The 12,101-nt window shown below is 44.2% G+C and overlaps 1 protein-coding gene and 1 long non-coding RNA gene across 2 annotated transcripts in view; one reads left to right on the forward strand and one right to left on the reverse strand.

Annotated features, from left to right (window-relative positions):
- Positions 1 to 1,906: 1,906 nt before the first annotated feature.
- Positions 1,907 to 4,645, reverse strand: LOC132657908 (uncharacterized). Its single transcript, XR_009596708.1, has 2 exons — positions 4,466 to 4,645; positions 1,907 to 4,342 (listed from the first exon to the last, which is right to left on the reverse strand). It is a non-coding gene; the product is annotated as an uncharacterized LOC132657908 (long non-coding RNA).
- An 80-nt stretch (positions 4,646 to 4,725) lies between these two features.
- ATP6V0E1 (ATPase H+ transporting V0 subunit e1) overlaps positions 4,726 to 12,101 on the forward strand; it is a 28,089-nt gene continuing 20,713 nt past the window's right edge. Inside the window, exons 1-2 of the mRNA XM_004016871.4 lie at positions 4,726 to 4,889; positions 9,622 to 9,669. Of these exons, the coding sequence (XP_004016920.1) occupies positions 4,786 to 4,889; positions 9,622 to 9,669 (152 nt within the window). The 5' untranslated portion in view covers positions 4,726 to 4,785. The remainder of the gene's footprint in view (positions 4,890 to 9,621; positions 9,670 to 12,101) is intronic.

Here is a 12,101-nt window from a genome sequence, read left to right on the forward strand (position 1 = left end):
GCGGGAGGGTTTAAAGGCAGCAGTATTGTGCTTGGGCTGCTGCAGGAACTTGGGACTGTAGAATGCCAGCTGGATAGGTCCGGCATTATCAAGCCTGCTTATCAAGGTTCCGGCTGGGGAGGGGGGTTTAGCATGTTTCCTGGAATGAGTTTGAATTAAGTGGTTTCCTACTGACCTTTTCATCAAATTTGCAGGTATCCACTGACATGAGTGAGTCCCCTGTGTTATTTTGGAAAAACTCCAAACTTTCACACTGCAGATAACTCCTTCCGAGTGTCTGCTTTCACAGTGCACTGGGGTCTGAGATGTTCAGCTACAGGGCTTTCCACGTGAGTTGGGTAAGCAAGGAAGTAATCAGGTCTGGGAACCAGGCAGAGCTTCACTAACCAAGAGTCCTCTGTACTCTGCTGATGCTATAGACTATAGAGCTGAGCAGTTCCAATCTGGTAATGGCTTGGGTCTTTGTTCATTGTTCTTTTTAATTAGTTTTTTTCTTTTAAAGAAAAAAAAAAAACTGAACAGAGGAGAGCGGCAGGCTACAGTCTATAGGGTCGAAAAAAGTTGGACACAACTGAAGCGACAGCACGCACACATGCATATAGAGTACAACATGAAAGGTACAAAAGGTGGACAGTGAAGAGTAAGTCTCCTTGTCCCACTGACTCTCAGTCACTCAGTTCTCCCGAGAAGCAGTCACTGTTTCCAGTCTTCCGTATCCTTCTAGAAATATTCCATACATACATGATTGGGTTTTTACTAAAGTCTGGTCCATGAATAAGTCTTCAAGAGAATGGCAGGTCATCCAAATTTAATTAGCGATATGAGGTTGATTTATTTCCTGAACACCATAATTACAATACAAATACGCATCAATATAAGTAAAATATTATTTGTCCATCAGAAATAACTAAATCAACCACATCCTAGCCTATCCCTAATATGAGGGCAGCTAATTCTGCAACAGGTTTTCAAAGGTCTCATCTTATGTGTTAGATGTCTCTATCTTTTAAAGTAGTGTATAATTTAAGGGGTTTTTTTCTTTTGGTGATTTACTATTTGAGATAGAAGAGGGAGAGTGGTTTGCTAGGAAGAACAGGAGCTACAAAGACTTACATACAGATCCCAGTTTTATCTCTTAAAACAGCTAGACTTTGAGCAAGTTACAAATCTGAGCCTCTCTTTCTCAATATGTAGAGAGAATTTAATAACACCTACTTAGGTGTTGTGAGCACTCAGTGAGACAGGTAATTCAGAGCACCTTGTTTAATGACTGACGAGTGGCCGCCAAAACCTGGTAGCTGCCATAATCAGTGGTGTCGGCCCACAGTACACTTTCCCTATACACGAGCGGAGTAAACAGCAGTAAATTATGCTCGAGTTTCTGCTTCTCCACTAACTTCCAACCTTCTCAATCAACTTGGAAGGGGCTTTACGACTGTGGCTTTGTAACCCCGTGTTCCTGTTTAGGAGCTCCTTGGGGTTTGCACTGTAACGTTTCGGTCCACTCTTGTTTACTCTATCCTACTGAAGTTGCCTCTGAGACTCTTCCTCTAATTTAAAAATTACTGAGCAATTTCCCTGGTGGTCCAGTGGTTGGGAATCCCTGCCAATGCAGAGGACACGGGTTCAATCCGTGGTCCAGGAAGATTCCACAAGCTGCAAAGCAACTAAGCCCAAGCGCCAGAGCTACTGAATGAAGCCCACGCGCCCTAAAGCCCATGCTCCGCGAAAGAGAAGCCAGTGCTCTGAGAAGGCCGCACACCGCTACTGGAGAGTGGCTCCCACTTCCTTCAGCTGGAGAAAGCCCACTTGCAACAACAGAGACCCAGCCAAAAATAAATAAAAGTTACTGAGGACCCAAAGACCTTTACTATGTGGATTACATCTATCAAAATAATTCACCATGTTAGACATTAACACTGTAAGATTTTAATTCATTTAAAAAATAATAAACCCAAAACATGTTAATGTTTTTATAGAAAATAACTACCTTTTCCAAAACAAAACCAAAAAAAGTAGCCAGAAGAGTGACATTGTGCACAGTTCCTTTATGTCCGGCTTAGTAGAAAACAAATGCATTCTTATAATGCTTCTGCAATCAACCTGTTGCAATGGTGTTCTTGGTGAAGCAAAGAAGAAAAGTCAGTGTCAAATTCAGCGTCACCTAGATTGGTGGTTAGAAAAGAGAGGACCTGGCCGACCCACTGGGAGAGTCTCTAGGACTCTCCAGCAGTCCTGGGACCGTGCTGCCCAAAGTCTCATTTTTTTTCTTGCAGGAGACCTGAAACCAGAGAATATTTCTTCATCTGGAGGGTCTCTGAACCCTAGCTCGGCCTTCTCCACAGCTTTCACTTGGAATGTGTGATAAAAGGTTTTTGACAGACTGACTGATAGAGGGAGCTATTGGCCAATACTAGCCCACATATATATAAACCCAGATTAAAGTGTTTTCTCTTTCACAGCGGCTGAAACAGAGTTCAGCCCAGTGTCTGAACAGAACCAGTGTCTGAATAGCTACATGCCTGTGCTCCTGACATCTGCTTCTCAGAGAGGCTGCTAAGAAGGCAAAGCAAAAGGTAGACTTACCAAGATCAACTTAAAAGAGAATACTGCACTAATCTAAGAGAGGGGGAAATTTTTTACAATAGCCGAAAAAGTGGAAGCAACCCAACTATCCAATCACGGATGAATGGAAAAACAAAATGTGGTATGTACATACAGTGGAATATTATTCAGCCTTAAGAAGGATGGAAATTCTGATATGTGGTACCACATGGATGAATCTCAAGGACATTATGCTCAGTGATACATAAGCCAGTCACAAAAAGACGAATGTTCTATGATTTTACTTACATCAGGTATCTTGAGTAGTCAAACTTACAGAAACAATTAAGTAGAAGGGTGCTTGCCAGCAACCAGGGAAGGGAAGAATGGGGACTTGTTTAGTGGGTATAAAATAGTTCTGGAGATCTGGTGCACAACCATGTGAAGATACTTAACACTACCGGACTGTACACTTAACAATGGTTAAGAAGGTATGTTTCATGTTACGTATATTTGTATGCCACAATGAGAAATAAGCTTTTAAAAAAAGAAATGGGAAGAAAGACCAAGCTTTTTTCTCTAATTTAGTTCTGGCTGATGTCACCCTTTTTTAACTATTCATTGCAGTTGTATAAATATTTATTGAGCACATTCTAGGCATCAAATGCTTCTAAGACAGACAGATCTGGTAAACAGCGCCCATTCTCAAGGAGTTTGCCCTCTACTAAAGGGTTGGTTGATTTATACACACAAACAAGTACAAGGCCACAAGACATGCATTAACAGAATGAAATAGGTCTTGTGAAGGTGGTGCCTGGAATGGAACTTAAGAACAACAGAATTTCTGCTGAGACCGAGTTGTTGGGAAGGGGCAGGATGAGCACACAGGAGACCAACTAGTTTCCTACCTGGTCCTTCAGGTAAAGGTTTGAAATCATGTTTGAAGAGATGTCACAGATCTTTGGTCCAACTTCCCCTTTAATCCAAGAATTCATTCTAGTTGAATGAGGAAGGAAACCAGGAGGTAATTCAAGGGAGGGAAACGTGACTATCACAGGGAAATCATGGTCCAGGGTAAAGCACACTGGGTTGGTTTAGATTTGCTTTCCATTTTGCTTTTGCCTGAAAGCTCCATCAACTTCTCTGAGAATTACGTTCTTCCTGTTACAAGGTTGTCACATACACTGAAAGTGAAAGTGAAGTCGCTCAGTCGTGTCCGACTCTGCCACCTGTGGACTGTAGCCCACCAGGCTCCTCTGTCCATGGGATTCTCCGGGCAAGAATACTGGAGTGGGTTGCCATTTCCTTCTCCAGGGAATCTTCCCGACCCAGGGATTGAACCCAGGTCTCTAGCATTGTAGGCAGATGCTTTAACCTCTGAGCCACCAGGGAAGCCCCACATACACTGAACATGTGTGCAAATCCTTGGCAAGCATCAGAAATTCCTTGTTACCTTCTTCTTACTACCCTGGCTAATCCCTACTCCTCTTTCAAGGCTCAGCTCAAGACTGGCTTGGGGTGGAAAAGTCATGCACGGTGGTCCAACCTACCTTCACACTGCATTCAGTGGCCTGCTCAAAGTCCGTGTTTTCACCAGCCTGTGAACTCCCTGTGGGTAGGTGTGTCTGATTCCTGTAAGCCTCCAAACCTGGCACAGTCCACGTCATTCAGTACGGCAGCAGTTAAGAGCACTGGCCTTGAAAATCACACCAACAAAGGTTGAATCTTGGTTTTGCTACTTAGCTATATGACCCTGAGCAAGATCCTTAACCTCCTTCCTGGGCCTCAGTTTCTTCACCTGCAAAGTGGGGATAATAATTAAACGGCGTCATAGGCTGTCGTGAGGTGTTCAAAACGAAACTCAAGCACTTAAAGCTCATGACCCAGTGGCTACCACACAGAATTCTGAACAGAAACTTACGATGAAGTTCTCTATATATGCTTGTTGCATAAGAAGATAAGGCTGTAAATAATTACACTTTTCTTATAAGGGTCACCTTCTTATCTGAAAACTTTGCTGAGCCCCTGACGACACATCTCTAGCTCTGGGGCTCCAGAGTGTTTTACACAGCAACAGCCGGGCGGTCTCCCAGCGGAGGACGGGGCGGAGTCCCGCGCGCGGTCACGTGGGGACGCGGGGGGCGGGCCTTTGCGCGCGCAGGTCCCGCGGCCGGGGTTGACACTTCCGGGTGGGACCCGAGTGCGGCGGCGGGCCCGGGGCTGGCGCTTCCCGCAGCAACCATGGCGTATACCGGCCTCACGGTCCCTCTCATCGTGATGAGCGTGTTCTGGGGCATCGTCGGCTTCCTGGTGCCCTGGTTCATCCCTAAGGGTCCCAACCGGGGGTAAGTGCGCCAGGCCTGCCTGCGGAGGGAAGCGCGGTGAGAACCCGCCGGGCCGGGCGGGGAAAGGGGCGACGGCGCCGGTCGGAGACCTTGCCCGGGTGATCCCGCCCTGCAGTCAGGCCTCGGCCCCCCACCCCTCGGCAGCCCCCCGACTTCCTTGTCGCGGCAGCCTCAGTGTCTCCTAGCCCGAACTGAGGAGGGTGGCCTCCGGTGGCTTTGAGGGAATTTTTTCTCCTCACGTCCCTGTGTGGGGAGGGTGCCGTCGGAAATGGACGTATCCCTCCTCGAGGAGAAGTTGGGGCTCGTCACCAAGACGGCTGTCGCCCTAGCCCCGCTGTCTACCCAAATGAGGCCTCGTTTGCCTACACTTTAAAGGGACGGATCAAATAAATAAAACAGAAATTGACCTCTCTGCCTCACAGGCTGTCGCAGTTGCACAGCACACCCTTGTGCCGCAGCGCTGAGCCCAGGCCTTGCATCTAGTGGGCGCCAGGAGCGAGTTGGGGCTTGATCTGGAGCGAGGTTAATGACCAAAGCGCAGGAGGTATTGTTAAGAAACCCCTGCGTCATACCTTTCGAAGGGCGCTCCCGCACTTGTGTATAACAAGCTCTTAGAATGATTGGTTAAGAAAGACTCCCCCCCCCCCCCGCTCCCCCGGCTTCTTTGTGAAATAGAGCTTTATCTGTTTTGTAAGTAAACTTTTTTTTTATTATGGTATGAAATAGTCTTATCTTCAAAGGAGCTTTGGAAACCCTCTTTCTGGTTCCTCTTTGCCTTTTAGTCATTTTTTCTCAGCGGCAAGATCATGTGGGGTGAAGCTTATTATGAATCACAGATTTTGGGGAACACCATCTCTTGTTTTATTCTTTGGAACTAATTGGTGACTTCACAGTGCTCTACATGCATAGGCTTGAAGGGTTGTTGAGTGATCTGTTGCCTTTATTAAAGGAAAGAAAATGCTCTTACTTAATAGTTTGTGCCCTGAGCCGCTTTTACTGTCTGGAATAAACTTGTGTTAGACCCGTTCCTTTCATTTAGCTTACAAGTAAATCATAATTTGTTTAAAAAGTAAAAACTGTAGGTGAATTTATCATCTGGTGGCATGAGGTCCACCCATTCTGCTCCCCTCTTCTCCCCTCCTCAGATGGCATCAGTTATGTAGGGTCATCTTTCCAGCCTGTAATAGATGAGAATTCTCAGGTTATTAGAACAATTTGTGCTAACCAGATTTAATTCCTTGGACTTGTTTCTCCTGCTAGAGTTAGGGAACAACAAAGTGCTCTTTTGTTGTGATTCTGTGTTCAGCTCTTCCCTTACCCACTGTCTTTCCAGCCTCCATGCTCAGAAAGCATTTATTAATGTGCTGGTAGCGCTGACCACTTCTTTCTTGAAGCTCCCCGTTTGGGACCCACTGTGCCCAGCCTTGGGCCTTGATGCCATTGCTCTTACCCAGAGTAATGAAGTGCCTTCTGTGGTCCATGGGCTACTCAGCTTGTAGTCCTAGTGTTACGATTCAGGTTTGACCTGCTAGTAATATGTTATCTGGATTTAATTCATAGCCTCCACCCCAGCCCTTGTTATTTCCTGCTCTTGGCAGGATCGGACAGGTCTTAAAACACAAGGTGTCTCCTAGGAGTTACTGTAGTACACTTTGAGAAACACTGCTCCCAGTTGGATGATCCCTATGACCTTGGATAATTTAACTTTTCCATGTTCCTATTTCCTCACTGTAAAGGAAATGTTAGTACTAAATTATTATTGGTTCTCATTTACCTCCTGAAAAGACTGCAGATAATTTTTTTTTTTTTTAAACGGAGGGGCTGAATTGCTTCAAGGAGTATGGTGAATTTTTAATGCAGAAGAGCATTTCTGATTTGAAGAATTGAAAACATCTTCATTAAGGAGATGAGTAAAGGTGCTGTGTGAGAAGGAGAGAAAGGAGTTTTTGCTGTTAAATTTTCTTCTCTGAGATCCCTGCATGTCAAAATGCAGAAGCTTGGGTCATTAGGAGGATTTCAGGACCTCGAGAAATGGGGGGAAAACGGGGGCGAAAGGGAAAAAGGTCTTCTGAGTCTGTGTGTAACCTACAGCAAGCCCCTTACTGTCATCTTTTCTGCACCTGAAAAAGGGCGGAATACAACGAAGTCTGTACCTGGAATGCTGGTTCCTAACCATTCCTATTCTTTATGATTTCCCACTGTCCTCTAGGAATCCAGAGATTCTCTAAAAACTTCAGGTGGTGCAGGGTGGGAGGGGTGGCGACAGAGCACGGGGATTAGTGTGCCAAGGGTTCACGGCTCCAGTTTTCTCAGACATAACACTGGTAAACATACAGAAGAAGAGAGCAGTGTAAGTGTTATGTAACACCACCTAGATTCAATAATGTTAACACTCATATCTGCTTTATATTTTGTCTCTGAATCCGGGTGTGCATACATACATACATAATTTTGCTGAACCATTTGAGCACACGTTGCAGTGGTTGTGACACTTTACCCCTAAACACTTAAGCAGACCATAACTCAGAAAAAAAGCACATCAGGAGCTGATATTTTTGTGCGTTTTGGCCATGGCACACCTCTGAGCTTGCAAGATCTTAGTTCCCCAGCACATTGGGCACTCGGAGTCCTAATCACTGGACCAGCAGGGAATTCCCCCGAGGGACCTTTTGCTCTCCAATGTCCAATGAATAGTACAAAGGGGCCTCAGCTGTTCCCATTCTCTGAGGTGGTCTTTTGGGGAAGAGGAAGATGGAGGGAGGGATTCTGGGTTGAGGCAGGGGAATGAAAGGAGATGAACCGGAGCTTGGGATGGAGGATAAACAAACATAATGCTTTTGGGGACACTAGGGCACCCACGTTCAGGAGTGAAATGCTGTTTGAAGGTAGAGGGGTGAGAAGGAGGAATGGAGCGAACTGATGACAAGTGAGAAGCTGAACTTGATTTTATAGACCTTCAAACATTTTTATTATGAAACCATTAAAATTCGGTAGTGCAACCTTAATGCCTATTTATGTATGCATTATATTATAAGCTTAATGTATGAGGTACATATTTTGCTGCAGAATGTGCCTTCAGGATGTATCTAGAGTCTGACCAGTTCTCACAACCCATACTGCTACCAGGCTGGTCCATTAGCGCAACTCTCCTCTAACTGGTTTTTCTGCTTTTCCCCTGGCTTCCTCTTCCCAAGTCTGTTTTCACCCTGCAGAGAGATCCTATTACAGTTTGGATCAGATTTTGTCAGTGTTGTTAGCTGTTTGGTTGGATCTGACTCTTTGCAACCCCGTGGACTGTAGCCCACCAGGCTCCTTTGTCCATGGAATTCTCTAGGCAAGAATACTGCAGTGGGTTGCCATTCCCTTCTCCAGGGGATCTTTCCAATCCAGGGATCAAACCCAAGTCTCCTGCATTGCAGGCAGATTCTGTACCATCTGAGCCACCAGGGAAGCCCCATTTTGTCAGTCCTTTCCTCAAATCCCTCCCAAATAGCTTCCCTTTTCCTTTCAGAGGCTGTAAGGTACCTCTGACCTCACTTCTGCCAGGCTCTCCTTGCTGTGCTCAGTCACACAGGCCTCTGTCCTCTTTGAACCTGATACCCTCTCACCAGGAGCCTTTTTGTTGCTAAACGTCATCCCTTTTATTTTCTCCTCTCTCTCCAGAGCCTGGTACATGCAGGACCCTGAGTCTGTTGAATGAGTGAATGGACAAGCCAATATATTAACCAAAAGGGGGGAAAATATATATGTGTGTGTATATGTATGTATACACACACACACGCACACAGGCACACACAGAATTTCTAAAGGATAAGTTAAACGTCATCACATATAGGAGTTGTGATGTTTGCTCCTTGCCTTCGAGGAGATAGTCTCACGTATTCTGTGGGGTGTGGAGATGCCATATTGGTTTGCTCCTTGCCTTCGAGGAGATAGTCTCGCGTATTCTGTGGGGTGTGGAGATGCCATATTTGGAAATCGTTCTTACAGATGATGGGCGTGGCTTAAAGGTGTTAAGGACTTCCTTGGTGTTCCAGTGGCTGAGACTCCATGTTCCCAATGCAAGCTACCCAGGTTCGATCCCTGGTCAGGGAACTAGGTCCCGCATACTGCAATTAAGACCCAGAGCAGCCAAAAAACAAAGAACTAATCCTTCTCAGTTGGTGACTGCAGGTGCAGGGGCGGTATGAGCAAGATGACGACAAATCTGAGGGATGAAAGTGGCGGAGCTTTTCGGGAGTAGGAGATTTCATAGGGGAGCCTTTAGAAAGAGAAAGTGAAAAGAATATCACAAGTTCAATTTTTTAAAATGTCAGAGTTCAACTGCTCAAAGATCCAGGTTTAACTTTTTCAGAAAGAAATGGAGATGGGAAGAGATCAAGGCTAAAAAGTATAGTATCATTTCATAGCAGAGAATACTACCAGATAGGGCAGTTACTTGGGCATCAAAGCTAATTACTGCTGCAGCCTTTTGTGCTCAGTTTTAGGTGGGTTTGGAATAGACCTCTAAACTGTGGCATCAGTACACGTTCCCTTATATACAAATGTTAATGACTGATGTAGAATTCTGCCGAGTGCGCGCAGGGCACGCTGATGTCTACTGGTGTGTCAGCAGATCAGATCCATTTTCCTAGAGTGCAGTCCTTGCCAGCTTGATCACCTGGGAAGGGAGCTTAACCCCCTACAACGTTTGCTTGGTTATCTAATGATTGCACTGTTTTTTTTTCCCCAGAGTTATCATCACTATGTTGGTGACCTGTTCAGTTTGCTGCTATCTCTTGTAAGTAGTTAATTTCTAAAATAATAATCAGTTATTTCTGGTATTTATCATATGTGTGATTAAAAGTTAAATAAGTGGTTATCAAGTTAAGTTTCATGGTTACCAAGTTAAGTTTTGGTTATCAAGTCAAGTTTGGTTAACTTAAGGTTATCAAGAAACTTAACCAAGTTAAATTTCATGGTAATCATGAAACTTTATACTTTTGTTTAATTGGGGTTGGTTCTTGGCGTAACATCTAGAAATAGTAACTTAAGATTGGAAAGAAGATATTTTCCTCTGTTCAGTATGTTGCTTAAGAATTGTGCAGATGCTCAGTTCTGACAATACAGGTGTAATTTATTTGGCACTTATTTCAGTCATAATTAGCTGGAAATTGTCATCATAGTGCTTTAGATTTTACTTCCATGAAGTATTTGAGCCTATTCTCTTCACTTAAATATCGTGTTATAAAGCCAGTAAAGCCATTCTTTACTATGACTTTTATCTCATGAATAGACGTTAAACTGGAATTGTAATCCAGAGAAAGGGTAATCTTTTAAAATAATTCACTATACACTATATCAAAGTATGCTAATAATTGGCTTCTGTTTGAATAGATGGTATCAACTGTTGAATGAAAGCTTTAGGCTATATGAAGTCATTTCTCAACATATATTTTTCAAATACTGTTAGAAATGGCAAAACAGCATTTGAAGTATTCTGTTTTTTGTCTTTGTTTTTTTTTTTTTTATTTTGTTTATGTATTTATTTATTTATTTTTTGGCCACACTAAGTAGCCTGTGGGGTCTTAGTTCCCCGACCGGGGATTGAACCCATGCCCTCTGTGTTGGGAGCTCAGAGTCTTAACCACTGAACTGCCAAGGATGTCCCTCTTTTTTAAAATTGAGATATATTTCACATACCATAAAATTTATCCTTTTAGGGATTGCTTGTTTTAAAACCAGCAGTTCTTTTTCGTAAAAGAGAGCTTACTAGTTTCCTGAGCTTCCTTGTATGGAAAAGTATTGGTGATGGCCGGCTATTGTTTAGTGCTCACATATGGTGGGAGGCAGCACTTCTGATCCTGTGACGAAAAGCCAGGGTTCTCTGTGGCTCTGAATCTGAATTTCTTATATCCTGGGGCTTTTGCATTGAGGTTTTTCAAAGAGGTTTGTGGGTAGGAGCCAATTCTAGTTGTTGGCATACGTCAAAATCTGCCCCTGTCAAAGAGTTAAATTACCATGAATTGTGGCTGTCTGGCCATTAGATTTCTTGCTTAAGTGCAGGTTGCCGTGTTTAAAGCTGAATCATACAGCATGATGGAAGTGTGGCTGAGGATGATGTCTGACTGCCTTGACATGAGAGCTTAGATGATGGGACTTCATGAGGTTGCCTTGTTTTACTCTTTTCTTTTCAGAAAGGTGAAGAGGCTTTTTTGGGTCTTCCCCGAAAGACCTGAAGTGTGAAACATTTCACACTTCCCCGGAATGGAAGTCTGACAGGTAGTGAATAGAGAGCGTTCTTATTCTAGCTGTGTTTAGCTCTAAAGAGTAAATGAGAAGAAGTACTTGCATCAACAATTCCTCCTCTGAGTAGGGGTGACTGAGTACCAGCCTGTCCTCCCGAATCAAATGTCCTCCAGAAATCCAGCAAGGGAGCTCTTCATCAATCCAGGAGCCAAGGAGTGGTCCTGTGATTGAAAAAGCCTTTTTTAAATTCCTCTGATCTCTGCTGCGTGAGCAGTAAGGTTGATGGTGGGATCTTAAAAGAGAGAGAAAATTATTGTACAGAGGAATGACTTGAGATCAAACAAAGATGACCAAAAGTGTTCTTTGACTTTCTGTCTTTGAAATCTGGTTAATTCTCTGGATGTTCTCTTTAAAGCAGGCAGGAGACCTTTCCAATTAGTCTCATGCCTTGCGTCTTCATTTTCAAGTATAAAATACAGTAACTGGACTTGGTTGGAAATTGTGTCACTTTGGGTCTTAGTGACTTGGTTAAGAACTGGTTGAGCCCTTGCCTCTTGCTGTCTAGGTTTTCCCGTTGTCCCAGTGTGCTGGCGGCTGCTTTGTTGACAGTGGGTCAGTACTGTCATCAGTGTGTTGATAAAGGTAGTTAGTACACAGTGTTGCAACATTAAATGCTTCCAGAGGCCTTTATGGGGAAATGAGCTGGGTGGTATAGACTTTATGCAATTTTTTTGAAGGTTCTCTTTTTTTCTTTTTAATTTTATTTATTTTTGACTGTGCTTGGTCTTGTTGCTGTGAGGGCTCTTCTCCAGCTGTGGTGAGCAGTCTCCTCTCAGGTTGCAGTCAGTGGGCTTCTGGTTTCGATGGTTTGTCTGATTTGGGAGCACAGGCTCTGGGTGCAAGGGCTTCGCTAGCTGTGGCGGCAGGCTCAGTACTTGCAGCTCTGGGGCTCTGGAGCTCTGGAGCTCTTGGTAGCTGTGGCCC

The sequence above is a fragment of the Ovis aries genome, chromosome 16, assembly GCF_016772045.2.
Source record: "Ovis aries strain OAR_USU_Benz2616 breed Rambouillet chromosome 16, ARS-UI_Ramb_v3.0, whole genome shotgun sequence".
Taxonomy (NCBI): domain Eukaryota; kingdom Metazoa; phylum Chordata; class Mammalia; order Artiodactyla; family Bovidae; genus Ovis; species Ovis aries.